At 43.9% G+C, this 20,436-nt stretch overlaps 1 protein-coding gene across 5 annotated transcripts in view; it reads right to left on the bottom strand.

Annotated features, from left to right (window-relative positions):
* Nucleotides 1-18,869, bottom strand: part of SH3TC2 (SH3 domain and tetratricopeptide repeats 2) — a 54,247-nt gene extending 35,378 nt beyond the window's left edge. For 4 of the 5 annotated variants that reach the window (XM_066617204.1, XM_066617205.1, XM_066617208.1 and 1 more), the window contains exon 1: nt 18,823-18,869. In XM_066617204.1, the coding sequence (XP_066473301.1) occupies nt 18,823-18,853 (31 nt within the window). In that variant the 5' untranslated portion in view covers nt 18,854-18,869. Of the gene's footprint in view, nt 1-5,773; nt 5,823-18,822 lie in introns of those variants that run through there. The other variant, XM_066617206.1, reaches the window with a different exon arrangement.
* Between the last annotated feature and the right edge of the window lie 1,567 nt (nt 18,870-20,436).

Raw genomic sequence — 20,436 nt, 5'->3', positions numbered from 1 at the left:
TAAGGGAAGCCATAAGAATCCAAAACCAGAAATGAAATGAACTGAGTAAATGGTCCTTCCTCTTCTCTGTTTATGGCTGTGTTTTCACCCTTCATCTCCTGACTCAGCTTCCCCCAAGTAACAGAGAAATTGCAGGAAGGGAGGGGTGAGGCAGGGAGGGAGAGGAGAAATCTGCTAGGGTGCCAGACCTATAAGCCTTATTCTGCCATACTGCTCAGTTACAGAGTAGTTGCATAAGGGTGAAGGGCAAATACATACACAGATCCCTGTTTTCCTGGTCCTAGAACAAAGGAAGAGGCTGTGGACAACTCACCTGCAGACCATAATGAAAATTTCCTCCGGAAAGGCACACCAAAGCAGCAGCCCATGTGTCCACCATCCCCCCCAGACCCAAGGCCAGCAGTTTATCTTTTCTGGTGGCACTGGGATAACACCAGTACTATCCAATACACCAATCCTGCAGAAGTGCTCTGTTGGTAAATAGGAAACAGCCTCTCAATGCACAATGCATCTTTTGATGGCTGTGCTGCATTTGGAAGGTGGGAGGTGTGGCTGGGCTCGTCTCCCAAGATGCAGTGACTGCCCAGCCTCAACTCTACCATTCCAATGGTCCGTTTCCCCACTGATGCCTTTTCATATTGAGTCTCAAATGCCAGGCAGCACATTCTTGGCATTCTGAGTTTGGGTGGGTGGTAGAGAATAATCCACATGTTCCTGGATGTGGGTTCTTACAGTATGAAATGGAAAATCCACAAATCCGGACAACATAATGTCCATATTCTGGAAATGTGATGTACTACTTACACTAATCAAATCCACAGCAAATCTAATTCCTAGAGTTTTCAGCTCAGTTTCAGGTGATTTACCTGCCCCGTTGTATACTGAAAAGAACAAATGAATGAGCCACAATAGAAAGGCATCTTACCAAACTTACACACCACTGTAGGATAAACGGCTTCTCTCATTAGCCTTACCCCTCCATTTTCCCAAGGACAACCATCTGGTATAAATACTGTACAGGGTACTGTGCCTCCCATACTTGGGTAAACAGTACAAAACCTCTAAAAACTCCATTTCAGTTAGAATGAGCATAAATATGACATGTGAGGGATGGCACTCCTAGTTCCTTCTTGGTTATTTTTGATCTTCAACATACTTGCCTGTAAACAAACACCTCTCCTTGGTTCAGTTAGAAAAAGAGAAGTGGAGTGTCTTCTCTCAAGTCAGACAAAATGAGTAATAAAAGCTACAGAGCGCATGCCTAGCGATAAGAACGAAAACAGACTATCATTGCTCAGTCTAGAGCCCATATTAATATTGTGTGACTTCCTCAAAAATAATAAGGGTGCAATCCTAACCACTTATGTCAGTGCTTTCTAGCACTGACATAAGGGCAGTGCAGCTCTGTGGTAAGGGAACAAACATTCCCTTACTTTGAGGAGGCCTCCATGAGTGACACCCAACTGTAGGATGCAGCACATGTCCCACTGGCACCGCTGTGCCAGTGCTGGAAAGCAATGACATAAGGGGTTAGGATTGCGCCCTTAGTCAGCTACACTGTAGGTTAGGGACACACACCAGTCAAAGCTGAGGACTTTCAGTTCTACTAAGCATTAGGGAAAGATACAGCTCCTAATACTTCCACTGAAATTAATTACATTTAAGAGTTCAGCTTTGACTAGATGATGCAGAGAATATGAAATAAGCGGTAGTCTATGCTTGTCATGACCGATGCTGTAACATCACAAAGATAAATTATGAATCTGTTCCAAAATGTTCTGTACCTTTTAAAAAATATTTCTTCAAAACTTATATAAGCAAATCAATCTGATGTGAAGCTCTCACATATGTCAGTCAAATTCAAAGCATCTGCTAAAGATCAGACAATTAATGTCCATAAAATGGAAACCAGAAAGAGTGCATGAGAGCAGGAAAGTTGTCATTTCTCCATCAACTCTCATCTCTCCATCAACTCTATAATATTTATAAAACTGGGTCAGTTCACAACAAGCCCTCTCAAATTCTTTTTTCTGTTACTATGAAAAAGAAAAAAAAAATTCATTGAAGAGATTCACTTCACCCAAACTACCCACTGGTTCCTTTATGCATAAAGAATTTGCGGACTAAAAACTGCACCCAATGGCAGGGTGCAGTTCAGCAGGCCATGTTGAAAGCCTGCTGGCTTCATCTCTACACCTTCTTTCAAACTGTAAAAATGCCTACAGGGATTTAAATTGCCTGCCTATGTAAACCGCCTTGAATAAAGTCTAAGGAGAAATCTGAGGACCAAGAAAGGAGGTAAAGAAATACCTGTATTATTATTATTATTACACAAAATAATCACAAAATAACACTACGGAAAAGATTGGATATTATGAGAGGTACACATTGTCCAACCCTTTCTACTGTCCAGCATTTGTCCAGCAGCCTGGATGCTCCTAAATGGTGTGACTAGGTGCTATCTGACTAAGCTAAAATTGGGGGTTCCCAGAATCTTGCATGCTGGTTGGGCCCTCTTTACCATCATCACAGACATGACCCTACACTTCACTGCAAATGTAAGTTGACAATCTAGTCTTATTCTCAAAGTGGTAAGAAAGGAAGAATGAAGGCTTTCTGGAAGAGGAGCTTGGTGCCATCTGGGGTAATGTTATATGAACAGCTTCTTCTAAACCACAGTTAGAAACAGAAATAAACCTTCTGGGGAATTATTAGCCTCACTTGGGGAACCTACTACTCAGGTTAATGGGTAAAGATAGACACCTCTTTCATCAGTCTCTACAGGGATAAGACTGGTTCTGATAACATCCACCCCATTATCCTGTCATGAGACACACTTTGTTTACTTCTTGGACCCAAGGTCCTAGGAACCCAGCAGAAAAGTCATGCCCCATCAGAGATGATTTTAGAAATTCTCACATTTCTCAGCTCTTGACAGCACACCATTTACTGGTGAAGTACAAGCCAATAAAGTTGGGTAGTATAAACTGGAGCATTCATGCTATACATCTTCTCTCCAGTCTGGTGCAGATTTCACATGGAACCATGGTTTGAGACATTTCTACCCAATGTTGTTTATACACAACAGGGATCAAACATGTACACCTGTGGGCTGGGCAGAAATGGATTAATCACAGTTTTGCACAACACTGATGAACCTCATGCTAATGTACTCCTCTCTCCCCTCCATGCATAAGGAGAAGAAATTTGATCCTGCTTTAGAAATCACCAGGATCTTCTGTGATGTCCAAACCCATCAAATCCCAGTTTGTTCTAAACAGAGTTTGCAAACAAGTCAGAATATGAAACTGGGATCCCTGTTTTCACTGAACTGCATATTGCGAACAAAGGAAAATCCAGCATATAGGCACAAATATGACCTGCCATCAGGAGTAGCAGGGCTGCAGCATAAATGTCAAGTGGCATCCCATCAGTGGATGCATCCCCTGGCACTGGTAAGACATGGGGGGGGGGGAGGTTGGTGGAACAGGGTAGGCAGGAAGAGGATGGGGATGGGCAGAACCAGGGGAACAAGGGCTTGAAAGAGGGGTCTTGGCAGCAGTGGTACCACTGATATCCTATGCCCCTTCTGGACCTCAATCTGCTTTCCTAAATCCCTGGTGCAGGTCTGAGTAGATCTGTTCTGGTGCCAGAGGCTTACCCTAGGGTGAGAGAACAAATGTTCCCTTATCCAGAGGAGACCTCCAGATCCTTTCGCGTGCGGTCTTGGCAGCAGTGGTACCAAACTAGACATGGTACTGATCATGCTGTTTCCTTTGTGTTTACATTTACAAAACAAGTAGCCACCACAAGGAACCCAATCCAGATCACAACATAGGGAAAGGGTTAACTCCCCTCATTCCATGTCCCAGATCCAGTTAATAGTCCCCATGGCTGCTATATACATCAAGAAAAACAAATAAGCAGGCCCCAATCACCATTTAGCATCACATCTAGTTTGAACCTTATACCTTTTTAAGGAATACTAATCTGGTCATTACTACTATTACCTATGAGCAACTAAGCAGAAAGGGGGGATGTGTGGTATACACAGGATGATGGTGTATCCATCATTGTAACATCTGATCAGGTTGAACCCTCACATATAAAATTTGACTTTAGCAAGCAAACTATAATTGTTTATACCTTCTTCAGTACTCAAACACCAGCTGCAGTGCATGGAATCTGGGGTAATTTGTCCATCATGGCACCCATTTGGAACCAGCTGGGTCTTTTTTTCTCCCCTAACATACATTTGTTAAAGATGTTTCTACTTCCTTCAGTGACTTTGCAAAACTCCACCTGTTCATACAACTTAGGACCCAATCCTAAGCAACTTTCCAGGACCAAGGAAAAGGCAGGGAACTTCTAAGTAAGGGAACAAAACATTCTGTGACTGCCCCCCCCCCCAACTGCAGGATGCAGCACATGCCCCACTGACACAGCTACTTCAGAACTGGAAAGTTGGTTAGTTTTGGGCCTCAGTTTCTTAATCATTAATGTGCTTAGCCAAGATCACTCCAGCTTTGTTCTCAAGAACTGTATTCACAAACACTACTGCTCCCTGTTGTTCAGCTGCAATCACAGATGCAGATTAAATCACTATCCCTATGTTTGATGTGCATAGAAATGGTGAGGGAAACACATTCCATAAATGAATCCCCATTGTTTTAATGCTTAATTCATGGTGAGTGTTCAAAGTATTTCGCAAATACATCATCTGAGTAATCTCTCCTTGACTCCCCCAATTGTGTGCATAGTGTCAAAGCGCTCCTGAGTACATGCCCACAGGATTGCTGGCAGCATGTTGGGACAATAAGATACCACTGGGAAATGTTTATTTGTTGAGATTTTATTTCAATTTTGAACATACTCAGTCTCACAGCTGCTCCCCACAGCTATGACTGATGCTCATTAACTGAGACATACGCAGGTTCAGTTTTCACTGACGGTTCTGTTCTCTCTTGAGGCTCCTGTGACAGACTTATTAGAGTGCTGGGCTCGGACTAGGGAGAGCCTAATTGGCTCAACCATGATGCTCACTGGGGGCCCAATCCTATCCAACTTCCCAGCACTGATGCAGCTGTGCTAATGGGGCATGTGATGCATCCTGCTGTGGGGGTGCAGTCACAGAGGCCTCCTCAAGGTAAGCAAATGTTCATTCCCTTACTTTGGAGCTGCATTGGTGCTGGAAAGTTGGATAGGATTGGGCCCTGGATAGCCTTGGACAAGGAGTGTTTCTGAGAGGGGGAAAAAACAATGAGGATATCAACATGTAAAGCCACCCTGGCTATTCTGAAGGGGAAGGGAGGGATTCAGCTATAAGGAAGTCATCTTCACATGGGGGCTTCTAGTGACCCTGGTTTGTTGCTTTAATATTGGCAACTATTGTGTACTGTATAGCCAAGGAAGTATTATATTGTGTGAGATTTTGCGTGTCCTTCCCCAGTGTGGCCCTGGCTATGGAAAGTGGCCCCATGAGGACTCTGAGGGCCCAATCCTATCCAACTTTCCAGCCCTGGTGTAGCCATGCCAATGGGGTGTGTGCTGCATCCTGTGGTGGGAGGGTAGTTATGGAGGCCTCCGGAAGGTAAGGGAACATTTGCCTTGCCTGGGGCTGCATTGCAGCTGGAAAGTTGGATAGGATTGGGCCCTGAAGCTGCAATCCCATACACACTTACCTGGAAGTAAGTCCCATGGAACTGAGTGCGACTTACTTCTGAGTAGACACGCTTGGATTGTGCTGTAAGGCTGCAGTCCTACCCACACTTACCTGGGGGTCAGCCCCACTGACTTCTGAGTAGACGTGCCTCGGACTGAGCAGCAGATCCAAGAGAGATCACAGCAAGGCTCAGGCCCCCCGAACCCTGGGGAAGGCCGGGCAGACAGGACCTGCTGGCTTCCTTCCTGGTCCTGGCGCAGCTGAGAGCAGCGTCTCCCCCCTGCCTGCTTCGCTCTCGGCGGCGAGTGGAGCTCCAGGGTGGGGGTCCCGGCAGCGCAGCAGCACTGAGCGGCGGAGACTTCTCTTCCCAGGCAGGGCAGAAGCGGCAGTACTGACCTGGAGCAGTCCCCTCCGGGCCGGCGCATCCTGGCTCTTCCTGCCCTCTCCAAGCGCCCCTCGGCCGCCGGGCAGCAGCAGCAGCTCCTGGTTCCTCGGAGCCAAGCGGGGCGTGTGTGCGGCGCCTTCGCCCCTCCCTCGCGCAAGCAGCATCCCTTCCGAGAGAGGCCGCTGCTCAGCCATCCCGGGAGGGCGCCTCCGTTGCCCGGCAGTGCCGCTCAGTGGGTGACCCCCGGGAGCCGAACCGCCGACAGTTTCGGAGCGAGCAAGAGCCAGCGCAGGCAAATGGGGGCGCTGCCCCAAGCAGGTCTGGGGTTGCCTCTCCTTCCAAACCGGGGGGTCCCAGGAAACTGTGCAGTCCGATTCCCATCGGCTGGACCCGCAGAGAGCACAATCCTAGGCATGTCTACTCAGAAGTAAGTTCCATTACAGTCCATGGGGCTTACTCCCAGGAAAGTGTGGATAGCATCGTAGCCTCAGAGCCCAACGCTAGGCATGTCTACTCAGAAGTAAGTCCCATTATAGTCAATGGGGCTTGCTTCCAGGAAAGTGTGGATAGCATTGTAGCCTCAGAGCCCAATGCTAGGCATGTCTACTCAGAAGTAAGTCCCATTATAGTCAATGGTTGGTTGGTCTGTGGAACTCCTTGCCACAGGATGTGGTGACGGCATCTGGCCTGGACGCCTTTAAAAGGGGATTGGACAAGTTTCTGGAGGAAAAATCCATCACACATTACAAGCCATGATGTGTATGCGCAACCTCCTGATTTTAGAAATGGGCTACGTCAGTCAGATGGGCTACGTCAAAGCGCCCTACAGGTAGACCACAGCTGCGATACAAGGACATCTGCAAGAGGGATCTGAAGGCCTTAGGAGTGGACCTCAGCAAGTGGGAAACCCTGGCCTCTGAGCGGCCCGTTTGGAGGCAGGCTGTGCAACATGGCCTTTCCCAGTTTGAAGAGACACTTGGCCAACAGTCTGAGGCTAAGAGGCAAAGAAGGAAGGCCCATAGCCAGGGAGACAGACCAGGGACAGACTGCACTTGCTCCTGGTGTGGAAGGGATTGTCACTCCCGGATTGGCCTTTTCAGCCACACTAGACGCTGTTCCAGAACCACCTTTCAGAGCGCGATACCATAGTCTTTCGAGACTGAAGGTTGCCAACTAACGTCAGATGCAAGGGAGGGCACCAGGATGAGGTCTCTTGTTATCTGGTGTGCTCCCTGGGGCATTTGGTGGGCCGCTGTGAGATACAGGAAGCTGGACTAGATGGGCCTATGGCCTGATCCAGTGGGGCTGTTCTTATGTTCTCCCAGGCAAGTGTGCCTACTATTGTAGCCAGAAACCGCTTGCCCGGTTGCATTGCCAAACTTGCTCATCTGGTCCGGCCACCTGCACCACTCCGCCAGCCCCGTCCAGGCTTCAGTGCCCTTGAAACGGAGGCATTTCACCGCTGGTTAAACATCAACTGGGCTGGCTTCGCTCCCTCCCTGCCACTGGGGAAGCAAGCAAAGGAACGGATGTGTGTCAGCGAGAGAGGGGTTTGGATTCCGCTTCACACGTTACAGATTAGCGCACACTCAACACACATGCAGTGTGTGCCATGTTGGAAGCACCCAGTTTTCCTAGTGCAAAGTTTCATGCTTGGCGAGTTTGCACACACTTTTGTTTTCTCAAAACAAATTTTTTTTTTAGGGTGAGATTTCTCAAAACAGAACTTCCTGCTACTGTAGCAATACCATAAGTAACGTTGACTGATTACTGTATATTCTTACTCTGCCTTTCCTCTTTGGAGCTGTATATATTTAAGAAAACACACATGTAAGCCTTCTCCATTTCATCCTCATAACAACCCTGTAAGGTAGGTTTGACCAAGATTGTCACAAGTGCAAGATTACCTAGAAATCTTTGTAGCACTCCACAGGGATTTAAACCCTGGTCTCCCTGATCTAAGCAGAGCACAGTGACCAGTGGTTCTCACACATTTAGCACCGGGACCCACTTCTTAGAATGAGAATCTGTCAGGACCCACCGGAAGTGATGTGATGACTGGAAGTGACATCATCAAACCAGAATTTTTTTAGCAATCCTCGGCTGCAATCCTACCCACACTTACCTTGGAGTAAGTCCCATTTACTATCATTGTTAAAAGAATATACATAGTAGCTTGTTAAAAGTACAGGTCTGTAACATTTCCCCAAATGCAGTCATGTACCATGGTAGGTAGCATCAAGTCTAATATATTAAAAATAAAATATTGAAATGAATGGGGACCCACCTGAAATTGGTTGGAGAGCCACCTAGTGGGTCCCAACCCATAGTATGAGAAACATTGCACTAGACTATATTGGCTTTTCGCCCTTTTTTCCTACTGCTATTGCCACAGGTGTATGCTCTCCCATTTTTGTCAGGAGCTGCAAAGGTGACATTTACTCTTGTCAGAATCATACATGTAACTGTGCCCCATAATTGTAATTATGCCAATGATTTATTAATATCTAAAAATAAGTATAACCTATTATACCAATAATTTATATCCAAGAGTCCCTTGTAAAATTAAGCTGCATTCATTCAAAACTACTTTTAATTTCATGTTAACCTTATGTTCTGTGCAAAAAAAAAACACAAAACACTTAACTCATAATAAATAAGATATTCAAATATGTAAAATATAGTGTGGTGAGTAAGCTGTCTCAAACTCCTTATGATATTGCCTTAAAATAATACCTGATTGGTGACTAGACAAATTTGATGAAAGAATGTTAAACTTACAACCCATCCTATGCATGTCTACTCAGAAGTAAATTTAATTGAGTATGCCAATTAAATTTGGGGTATGGGGTACAAGCCATGATGAGTATGCGCAACCTCCTGATTTTAGGAATGGGTTAAGTCAGAATGCCAGATGTAGGGGAAGGCACCAGGATGAGGTCTCTTGTTATCTGGTGTGCTCCCTGGGGCATTTGGTGGGCCGCTGTGAGATACAGGAAGCTGGACTAGATGGGCCTATGGCCTGATCCAGTGGGGCTGTTCTTATGTTCTTATGAGTGGGACCAGCTCCTGCATAAATTTATATAGGACTGAAGAGACAAGGGTGGGCGAGAGTTTCTTTTCTCTTGGGAATCTACCTTGGTCTGCCTTCAGCCTCCACTTCAACAGTGCTTCTATATTTGTAAATAAAGCAATTATAAGGATCTTTCCTTCTGCTCCCTACTCTCTTATCCAAGTGACATTTACAAAGCCCAGATATGCTGCCCCTAGAACTTCTTATATGGGTGGTCAAGTCACCATTTATACCTATGTATAAGTGCTTCTTCAAAAGTGTATTTTATTAACATCTGTCTCTAGGAACCAGAAAAATCATAAATACAATGTCCCCCTAAAAGACATGTAAGTCTGAGGAACTATATTTAATCAATACATAAAGCCATCCCTCCATTAGAAATCTTAGTCATCATAGCCTATAGTGTGTTCATAAACATTAATGTCAGTATCATTTTATGTTGGGTGATATGTGTGATTCAGAATAGTCATGATCTCCCAGGGAGAGTCAGAGGTGGATTGCACATTTAACAGTTGCCCTATCGGTTTCATTTATGGCTCACCTAGCATTCTGACCTTTGGCAGACATACTCCCAAGAGGAATCTAAAGAATGCAACTCAATTCAGCCTATGCATTGCACAATTCTCAGCAACCTGGTGTGTTTAGCTGCTTGGAGGACTGAGTAGGGAGTTGGTGCCTGTGAAGGGGGAAATTCCTTGATTGCTTAAGGGTGTAAAGAATTTCCTGGCAGCCTTTAGAAGGCAGGATACAAGAAGGCCAGACTGTCTGCATTTTGGTCTTCCCTGAATAGGGAGTACCTGGATGAACAAGACATAGTGCAGCCCAATCCTAACCAAAACCATCCCTGCCAATGGAGTTGTGCCAACAGAGCATGTGCTGCAGCCTGCAAAGGGGGAGGGACGGACATTTGCAGAGGTGTCATCAAGGTAAGGGAGATCCTTACCCTGGTGCAGGGCTCCACTGCCCAAATGGGTCTCCTTGGATCTGTACCAGCCATTTTGCAGAACCAATGAATAAGGGAGAGGGGAAAAGCGAGGAAATGGAGATAGGATCCTGGTGCATGTGCCACTCCTCCCTCCCTCCCCTGCCTCCTGCCCACCTGACCAGACATGCCTCTGTTCATCTCCCTCCCCACACTGTTCCTCCCACCACTGCCTCCGCCCCCCCACACCAACTTACCTGCACTCCCACTGGTAGCTGGCTGTGGCAGCAAGCCACAGACACTGCTGCCGTTTGCAGCAACAGTTCCAAATTAGCCATTGGCAGCAGGCAGCACACTCCACCAAATGGCCATTTATGACAGGGGAACTGTGTCCCTCTCTTGTAAAGCCCTAGTTAGGATTAGGCTGTTGGTTTATAGCTTAGAGCAGGGGTGTCCAAACATTTTGGCAGGAGGGCCACATCATCTCTCTGACACTGTGTCAGGGGCCGGGGGAAAAAAAAGAATTTACAATAAATTTACATAAATGAATACATTAGAGATCGAACTTATATGAATGAATGAAGGTCTTGCAGTAGCTCAAGGCCTATAAAAGGCCTTGCACAAAGCAAGTCCAGTCTTTCCTTTGCTGCCACTGCTGCATCACAGACGTGAAACATCAAATAGTGGAGGGAGCCCTTGTCCCATAGCTCAGGTGAGAAGTCAAACAGTTGTCCTCTTGCTGACAGCAGTTGCATCGGGCCAGCACGGGTTCCAACAAGTCTCTGGAGGGCCAGAGGCTCATTAGAGACTGGAGGCTCCCAGAGGGCCTGATTGAGAGCCCCCGAGGGCCGCAAGTGGCCCCCAGGTCAGAGTTTGGGCACCCCTGGCTTAGAGAATGGCAATCACATAAGTAACCTTTAATTCTGCACACACCTACACCCAGTTATGATTTAAACAGGGTCACAATTCTGGGTGAATGCTTATATGTACAATACTTGTAACATACTTAAAATGTACAGCGTTTACAGGGAAATAAAACACATACAAGTAATGTTTGTTTTCTATAAAAACGTGCAACTTCTACCACGTTCCACCCTCTTTAATAACATACCAGAACTGCTTTTTCCACCTTGCACACAGATCCTAAAGTTAGTAGCTAACCCCACTCCCAAAATGTGACCCTAAATACAATGTAGATCTCACAGCAGACCTGGAAGAAACAAACACAAGCATCCCTGTGATTTTACTTAAGTAACTTGACGACATCATCAAACTAGGTTATCTGACTAGAGGAGTGGAACCCAACTGGCCATTCTATCCCTTTACTGAGACGGATAGGTTTGGCTACCCAATTGGTAGGCACATGCCAAACTCAGTAGGAGGAAGGTCCCAGCAGTATTTTAAGGCTCCACAGAACTTCTGGGTGGTTACAAATATCCAAAAATATGGGGGAAACAAGGCATTGATCACACTCCCCAATTCTTTTCCCTTTTGTTTCATGTCTTTTAAACTGCAAGTCATTTTTTATAAATATAAACTGCCTTAAGTGCATTGGCAGAAAGACTACACAGGCCAACACACATTTTGCTTCCTTAAATGTTACACCAATTCCTGGGTATATTTGGAGTGCTGATTCCAAAAATGGCATCCGTTTTGCCCCATCACGTCTAGTTTTGGAGACACAGCATAGCCTCTTTAGTGAATGGTTCAAGCCGCTTCCTTACGAGGAAGCGGCTTGAACCATTCACTAATGAGGCTATACTATATCTCCAAAACTAGACGTGATAGAACAAAACAGATGCCATTTTTGGAATCAGCACCCCAAATTCATATCAAACCACCATAAAGTTTGGGAAAAACTTTTCTGGCCCTCAATTTTGTAGGCCTGTGATCAGTGTAGTAAATAGTATCCAACAGAGCAGTCCTATGAATGTCTACCCAGAACTAAGGCCGCAATCCTAACCAACTTTCCAGTACAGACGTAAGGACAATGCAACTCTGAGGTAAGGGAACAAACATTGCCTTACTTTGAAGAGGCTTCTGCCACTGCCCCCCAACTGCAGGATGCAGCACGTGCACAGCTATGCCAGTGCTGGAAAGTTGGTTAGGATTGTGCCCCAAGTCTCTCTGAGTTTAATGAGACTTGCTCCCAGGTAAATGTTTATAGGATTGCAGCCTTTAACAGCCTGAAGAGTTGGAATTCTGTGTGTATCTGGTCTTTCAATTACGTGCATATGGTTTCTGTTTCATAAATACAGCTATTTTCATCCGCACAGTTGGGGGAAGGATAGGAATACAAAACCACTGGAAAAATTCAGGCACATGGATGCATGCTTAAACTACTATTATCACACATGTGCCAAAAGATTTTGTCTAATACAGCTCAAAGGCCACATTCAGCAAAGGTTCTGGGTCCTCCTTCTTCATGGAGGGTCATATTATGGTCTTGCAGAAAAATGCATTCCAGTTTTTAAAACCCAGCCAGACTTGGAAGAATTCCTTACAAAACACAATAATTACAACTATAGTAATATTAGTAAGGCTATATGTGGCACTATAAAGTGTTCACAGAACCTCATATATTATATCAATAATCCAATAAAAAGGACATTTGGTGTGACTTCTTCTGGACCATCACATTTTAGAAGAAGTCACAATCTCAATCCACATATGACTGTTATTGCTCAGGAGTGCCTGTATTTCGTGTTATGTTTCTTGTTATTTAGACATATTAAAAAGTAATCACAAATTATTATTATTCTTAAAATTCACTGCTTTGTACGCTTGGATATTTCCAAAAATGGAAGAAAATCTTGTTCTGAACCTTCCCCACCTCGTGGTTATGAGTCAAATAAGCCAGGATAATAAGCCAGGAGTAGTTTTTCCTATAGCTTTTGCACCCTAGTTCCAGTGTAAAAACATGTTCCTCAGTCAGAGCTTCATTCCCGATACCACCCATTATTACATGCCCAGATGTTTTCATTCCTTAATGCCTATAACATCCCAATGCATCCTTCTTCTTAAGATCCAAGGCATGCAGGCTACTTCTTAGGGAACCAAGGACATTGCACATTGCACCCCCCCACCTCTTAGAAGAGAACGAACCAACCCACAGCAGGTATGCAAGCACAGAAAGAAATAAAACTCCAGGCAGCCTTGCCTTCAGTGTGAGTCAGAGTGCCAGCTCCTTTCCTACCAGGGGGAGGGCGGAGTCCATTTCCACCAGTGCCTGTTTCTTCTTCTAGGTCTTGAGTGGTTGGGTGGCAGCTACAGATCAACTTGGGAGTCCTCCATCTTGCTTGAAAAGAAAAAAGGTACCTTTCGGATGGAGAATTGCTGCTGGCTAGTTGATTTCCCATTGCTAAGTTGAGATCTGTTTGTCGCACCTCACTTGCATCCCACCTTGTAGCTGCTTTTTTCACTCTTGAGCTATTTTGTTTTGCTCTTAAGCTTTGCTAGAAATATCCTTATCTTGCATCTTCAACAGTCCTGCGTAGCCTTAAATCCATAAATAATGCAGTATAATCAATGGCCCTTTGATGCAGGTAGAGTGTAGGCATCAACCATTGCCTTGGGATGTTACAACCCTCAAAGGATGCAGTGGAGGCCGCAGTGGAGTCCCAGTGACAAAATCAGGGAGATCGGATGCTTCAGGGACTTGCTAATGGAGGCCAAGGGGTAGTGTAGTTTGGTGCCTCTGCCTAAAAATCCAGTCCATGGCAGTAAATTACTAGGTATGTTGATATTGAGCTAGGAGAACGCAAATCATTAGTCTATTTTAGGCTGCATGTTGTCTGTGCTGCAGAAAGCTGTTTCACGACAGTGGAACCATGTTCTGTTGTCGTAAAGACCTCCACACGCTGGCCCAGTCCATGATAGGATTGGGCCATTAGTTAGCAGTCTAGACACTATTTAGATGTTACCTGGAGCAACATGGCTACCACCTTCTTTGTGTCTCTCTCATTCAGTAATCATACCCCAGGCAGGTGTGGCAGATTATATGGTTATATGCCACAGTGACTGAGTACATGTGGCAGCATCACCAATGTGGTACAGAACCACAGAATGTAGTATGGCATCTGAATGCAAGAGGTATCTATCATCTAGGTTGATGTGGGAGGAACCATGGAAATGACAGCAACCTACCAGGCTGCTCTGGTTAATGAGTGAAGGAACCATCTAGGGGAAGGAATCATAGATAAAATGGTGCCTTCGCTTAGACTCTGATTATATGTAACCAAGAGCATCTTGGGTTCCTTCTGCACCAACTCAGGTTCACACTGAAAGATGAAACCCACAGATTTCATTTTCCAAACACAGAGGGTGTAGAAAAACATCCAGAATATGCTGTGGACAAATGACTATGGTCCAACTAGCAGCATGATTAAAACAAATTTACCAATACAGCTCAATCCTGTGCATGTTGACCTGTATGTCAGTCCTACTTAAATAACTGGAACTTACTTATGAGTACAAGTGTAAAGGAACAGAGTGTAAAGTTAATTTTATATATATATATATATATATATATATATATATATATATATATATATATATATATATATATATATATATATATATATAATTGATATTCAGGAATTGATAGCTGAAATATAAAACTGTATTCATATTTGACTATGGGGGGGCGTCACATCAAAAACTGACTACAAAACACCAAGTTTTGAATCTTTTTGCTATGCAAAATTTATCAGAACAACAACACTGTCTTAAGATGCCTTAGAGCCCTATGCTGAACTTGCCTTATGCCAGCACTGGGTGTCACAAATGTGACATAAGGCACACCCACGACACTCAGCACTGGATCAGCACTGGCACCAGTCCATGCTAAACCCAGCACCAGCTGCAAACCAGCCGCATGCCACCTGGAACAAGGGAAGAGCTCCAGGCAGTGGAGAGGTTTACTGCGGCGGGGTGAAGGTGTTTCAGGATGGAAGGAGGGCGGGGGGAAGACGGCAGGAGGGCGGGACAGGGAGAGGTAGTGGGGGAGAGGGGAGGTTTTGGTAGAGCTCTGCTCTGCCAGATCCCGAACTCTGTGTTGGGCCTTCTGGCCCAACATGGAGCTCCTCCAGTTGTTGCAAGGTCGAGAGCAAAGTTCAAAAGCAAACTCAGTAGGCAAGAGTGGTGATCGTCTGGTCGCCAGCAACGGGCTTCTCAGGGACTCCTGTCCAAAAGGAGAGAGCAATGAGAGCTATGTGGGAACTCTCAGAGCCCTCAGAGAAAAAGCAATGTTCCAGTGTGAGCCACTTGCTTATATTCAATTCTGGCTCCTTTGTTTGAGGAGTCTTACATTTCATTGGCTGGGGGTGTGACATCAGAGATGGAAGCTTTCTCAGGATTGGTCAGTTACAAGTTCCAAAAAAAAAGCAAATACATACATATTTCAAAAACCACTAGGTGGCAGTGTTTACTCATTTATTACAGTACTAGGTTTTGATATGTCTTTTGCAATTATCCCCTAATCTTCACAAGAGCCGCCTGCTTATCTATTCAACATTCTTTCTGTCTGGGCTCATTAATCACTGTGAGTCTTCTGCTGACCTATGTTTAAACCAAGCTTTTGGTTTCCCCTTTATTCTATGTGTGATTCTCTATTTGTGATGTATAGTGGTATCTTCTATGTGTAAACATATATTTAATACAAGACAAACTAACTTCTTATTGTAAATAAGGATTTTAAGAGATCTTTCTCTTTATTTCAATTAAATCTAGCCCCTTCTGCCAGCGTTTACCTCTTGACAGAGATTTTCAGGAATGTTTTGCTAATTAGGGGCTTTCTCACAGATGTTATTTCTGTTATCTTCTGTCTGTCAAACAAGATAAACCGTCTTCTCATTAAAACTGCTTCTAATTGGGTGTTTTCTTAGCCTAATACTCTGATTTATGTTGCCTCTTGGTGCCAAGAGATATCTTCCTTCCTGGCTACTACTTATCTGTTCCTCCTGTATGTTGTAAATCTGTCTCTGAGTTGTCTCACTTTAGGTTGTACTTCCTTAGTTCCAATTAAGCAGGACCTTAAGTCTACAGAGTGCCTAAGATAAGAGTCTTATCTGAGGAGTAACCTCATACCACATTCCAGTCTCCTTGTTAGATTCTAATTAATTAACTTTGCCAGACTTCTGCCTCAGACTTGTGGCTTTAAGTAAAACTTAATAACTTTTCCCCCTTTCTGTGTATTTCTATACTATTATTTAATTTTCAATAACATCAGGCAATCAAGCTTTACTCTAATAGCTAATTTATACTTTAAAACTGTATTTGCTTTAAAAATAAAAGCCTGAATGTTTAAAATGCAATAATGCTTTCCCCCCCCCTTTAATTCTCTGCTTAAGGCAAACTTGAAGATGGAATTTGCCTCTCTATTAAATTTGCTTCCAAGAGAAGCTTAAATCATCTGTCATACTACCAATTAGCCTGACAGATGGAAATTCCAGCTCCTTAATGCTTTGAAGCCTAAACTCTTATCTAATCCTTGACAGCTCAGCTAAGAAACATTCCTTTACTGATTTATAGCTTGTGTGCAACTTGCCATTTCAGACTTCTTCAGAGAGGGCAAAATGGATTTAAGCTTGTTTGTGGGCATGCTAAACATATAAACATAACATTTGATTTGTTCTAAGCATACATTTTCCCTATTAAGATGCTAAGCATGTGAACTATAATGTGTGAGCATGGCATAACATTTGCTTCATTAAACATTTTGTCTGTTAGCATAAGTGACTTTCATGGCCTTGTCTCACAGTCTGCACAAGTAAAATAGCCAGTGCAGAATGGAGGAGATCCATTGCAGCCCCTGAGCGCTTACTCAAGGGTAGGGGACAAAATTCCCCTTCCCTTGTGGAGGCCTCCAGCAGCCCTGCCAGTGCCACTGGATGCAGTGGTAGCCATTTTGGCACCACTGCACCCAGCGGAGCTGCCAGGGATAAGATTGGGCTGTTAGCAACGGGGTCCATCGTGGTATATTGGGTCCCCATTGGAATTGCTCTGAGTGAGGGTGTGAAGAGAGCTGCTTGGGTGACTATCCCCATGTGCCTGCTTTGGGGCATGATCCTATCCCGCCATGCAGTCTGGCACAGAAAACAAAGAGCATGTGAACCCTGCTGATAAGGGTTGCAAGAAGAACCCTTCTTGCTGGCAAGAAGAGGACATTTACTGCTCTCAGAAGTGCAAACCCTCAGGGAGAAGCTCCCACCCCTTTCAGCAGGCAAGTACAGCTGGAATGCATGCAGGCACAGGAAGAGGCTTGATTAGATTTGGAGGATGGAGGATGATTGACAGCACCGGAGGAAGGACTAGCACGGCTTTTGCTATGAAGGAAGTCCTGGATTGCAGTGAATGTGTGGATGCTAATCTCACGTGAGTTGAAACCCACAGATGAGATTCATGGATGTATTTTCCCATGGTATAGCTGCATGTTTGGTCGAGGCCTCATGTTGCCCACGGCCTGAGCACTGATAAGTGGGCATAATGCATAGCAAGACTTCGTAAGCTTCTGCAAACAATAAATCTAATCAGATGTAAACAACCTCCCATAGACTATAAACCAATGTTTCTACCGTCTAAGAATCTGTATAGACTTTCTAATCAATATTAACTGATGCATTGACTATGCAGATTCTGTAGCATGTGAGAAAGGTTATGGACAGTTCTGCACTAACTTCAGTTCCGGTACTCTGTTCAGTACAGAATGTACTGTCTGCCATTCACCAAACACTGTAAGTGTAACTTAATGCAGTTACTGAGCGCTGATAGGATTACTGTACTATTTGTTTCTGTTTAGAAATGTAATTCTAAATGTAAAATCTCAAAATCTCAGTTTACTCAAAAGTAAAATAGTTCCCTATTTTGGTAACTCCATTCACATTTCTGCAGGGAAATCCAATCAAATACATTACACAGACATAGTTCAAGAGATATCCAGTCTCAGAATTTGCTTCAGTAGAAGAAATGTTTGTTTCAAATTGTAAATGTGTTTAACTTCATTAAACAAAGAGAGACAGCAGCAGTAGCACTGGTTTGAGGAGATGGAGGAAGTGGAAGAATGGATTGAAGCTAAAATCTTGTAAGATGCAACAAAACTTCCCTCATTTTTGAAAAAAGGCAGCCAAAAACAAATTGTTTCCTAACATCACTAGTTCATGAGAATGACACCAGGCTTTTTTTTAGCCGCCTTGAGTCCCTTCGGAGAGAAAGGCGGGGTAGAAATAAAGTTATTATTATTATTATTATTATTATTATTATTATTATTATTATTATTATTTTAATGCAATCTTGACAAAGCAAGGGAAAAAAAATAGTGAAAATGGCCGTAATGTGGGGAGATGAGTCCACATGACTGCAATCTGGAAAGGAAACATCTCTACATTGATGTCAAATGAGCTCAGCAATTAACCACTGCCTAGTGGTCATCTCAGAAGTTTAAGAACCACATCTTCCTTGAAAAGGGGACATTCAAATTACTGAAATTTGTTGCCAGCTTTGTTGTTGCTGAACATTTAAGCTAGTCTGTTATACTCTGAACCATGATAATTAAAACTAGGTAACTAAAAGGAAGTCTGCTTTCCCCCTCTCTTTTCCAGAACTCCCTTTTTCTTCTACTGCTTGTTTCTTAAAGGGATAGTTGTGCACAATCAATCCTTATTCAAATGTAAAGACTAAATCATAAACAGATATCACAGCTGCAGAATCAGCAATAATAAAGGACAAAAATTAATTTTTTTAAAACAAAATGTTTTTAAAAGTAATGCTTCTTCTACACTTACTTGTTGCTATGGCCTGCAAAATTTCAGACATTTCCAGAGCAAATGAACTGGTTGTTGTAGGTTTACTTGTCCACCCATTTCGATTATTTTTTCTAAAGGAAGGGTTCTCCATTGTTTTCCAGTGTCAGAAGGAATCTTTCACATGCTGATGTTTAAAGCTACAGTGTGCCGTAGAATAAAAAGTCAGAGGGGCTTTGGAGTTGTACTGCTGCTTGGTGTCTGTACAAAGAGGAAACAGAAAACTTATTCGTAAATGAGGAACTGGTTGTTGGATTGTAAATATCTGGGCCGAAGGGAATGGAATCTGCCTGCAACTTGTTGTACCCAGATGAAGGCAACTCCTTCCTTTAGGAACCTTGAAAGGAGTTCTGATAAAAGACGCAACACCAACAAGCCTTATTAAAATAACTTAATGAACCTCCAGCTCCATCCCCATTTAAGATTTACTGGCAGGCGATCAAAAGGTCCATTGTTACACAGTATGCAAGATATGCTGGGGGGCGGGGAGGTCAGCTACACTTCCTCTTTAGGAAATTTTAAGGAACCCAAACAGCACAGTATCAGAGACCTCAACCTTCACTTTTGTTATCTGCAAAAGCAATAAACAGCAATGGAGGAGTATTTGAATTTTACCTCTCAGTTCCTGCAAGTGTTTAAAAAACAAAAACAGCCTCACACATTTCAGTGAGTGTTTTAATCAGAGCAGAAGCGTCTTTATTTTCAGACAAACTCCTTTGATAACACCCAAGATCCTTTGCTGGATGCCTATTTTTTTCATTATTTTGAAATGTTCATAAAATCTGGACCTGGCCAAAGCTGGCAAACTGACAGTTCTAGAGAATGGGCCTTTTTTTCCTTGCTTTGTTTCCTCTTTCCTGACTGGCAGAAAGTTCATGGCAGCCTTTAGAACATCAACTTCCTTTGGTGGACGGAGCACTAGAGAGTAATGGTCCAGAAGTTAGTCCAGAAGTGTGGGTGGGGGAAGTGTTTATCTTAAAATGCACTGATTGAAAAAGAATAATACGGTGGCAACACCAAGTACTGGCTGTTTCAGATTTAAGGCAACATCGTGTCCCAGGCTCTAACGGTCTTGAGCACAAGAAGTTGATTAGGCTGCTTCAAGAACTCCTTTCAAACCACCAACACATCTTGGACCAAACAATTTTTTCTTCCAGCCTCCATCTGGAGGATGTGGCTATCGCTGCGTCCTCATTGTGGCTGGGGACAAAGAGGCCTTGTGGGATTCTTGCTGTGTTTGCCCGGTCAATCCGCTTTTCTTGCTTTCATTAATAAGTAGCAGGTTCTGTCATGACCCACAAGAGAGAAAATTGTTCCTCCGCACACTTTTTAAGGACAGAAAACCAGGATAATTTCTTTTCCTCACCCTCTCCCCATATGCACACAATGCATTAACTTTTCCCAGCTCTCTTCCAACCTAGATCACAGATCTCTGTTAGGATGCCACAAAGGGGTATACCCCAAGAGCTCATTCATCAGGTCTAACTCAGCATCATAAGTAGTATTTTGGCCCTCACACAAATCACTTTCATTCTCATCCATGATATGGGGTGACACTGATCATGTGACTATTGTTGTGATAGTGATATCAGTGCT

Source organism: Tiliqua scincoides, chromosome 2 (genome assembly GCF_035046505.1).
Source record: "Tiliqua scincoides isolate rTilSci1 chromosome 2, rTilSci1.hap2, whole genome shotgun sequence".
Taxonomy (NCBI): Eukaryota; Metazoa; Chordata; class Lepidosauria; order Squamata; family Scincidae; genus Tiliqua; species Tiliqua scincoides.
This window is presented reverse-complemented; position numbering and strand designations above follow the sequence as displayed.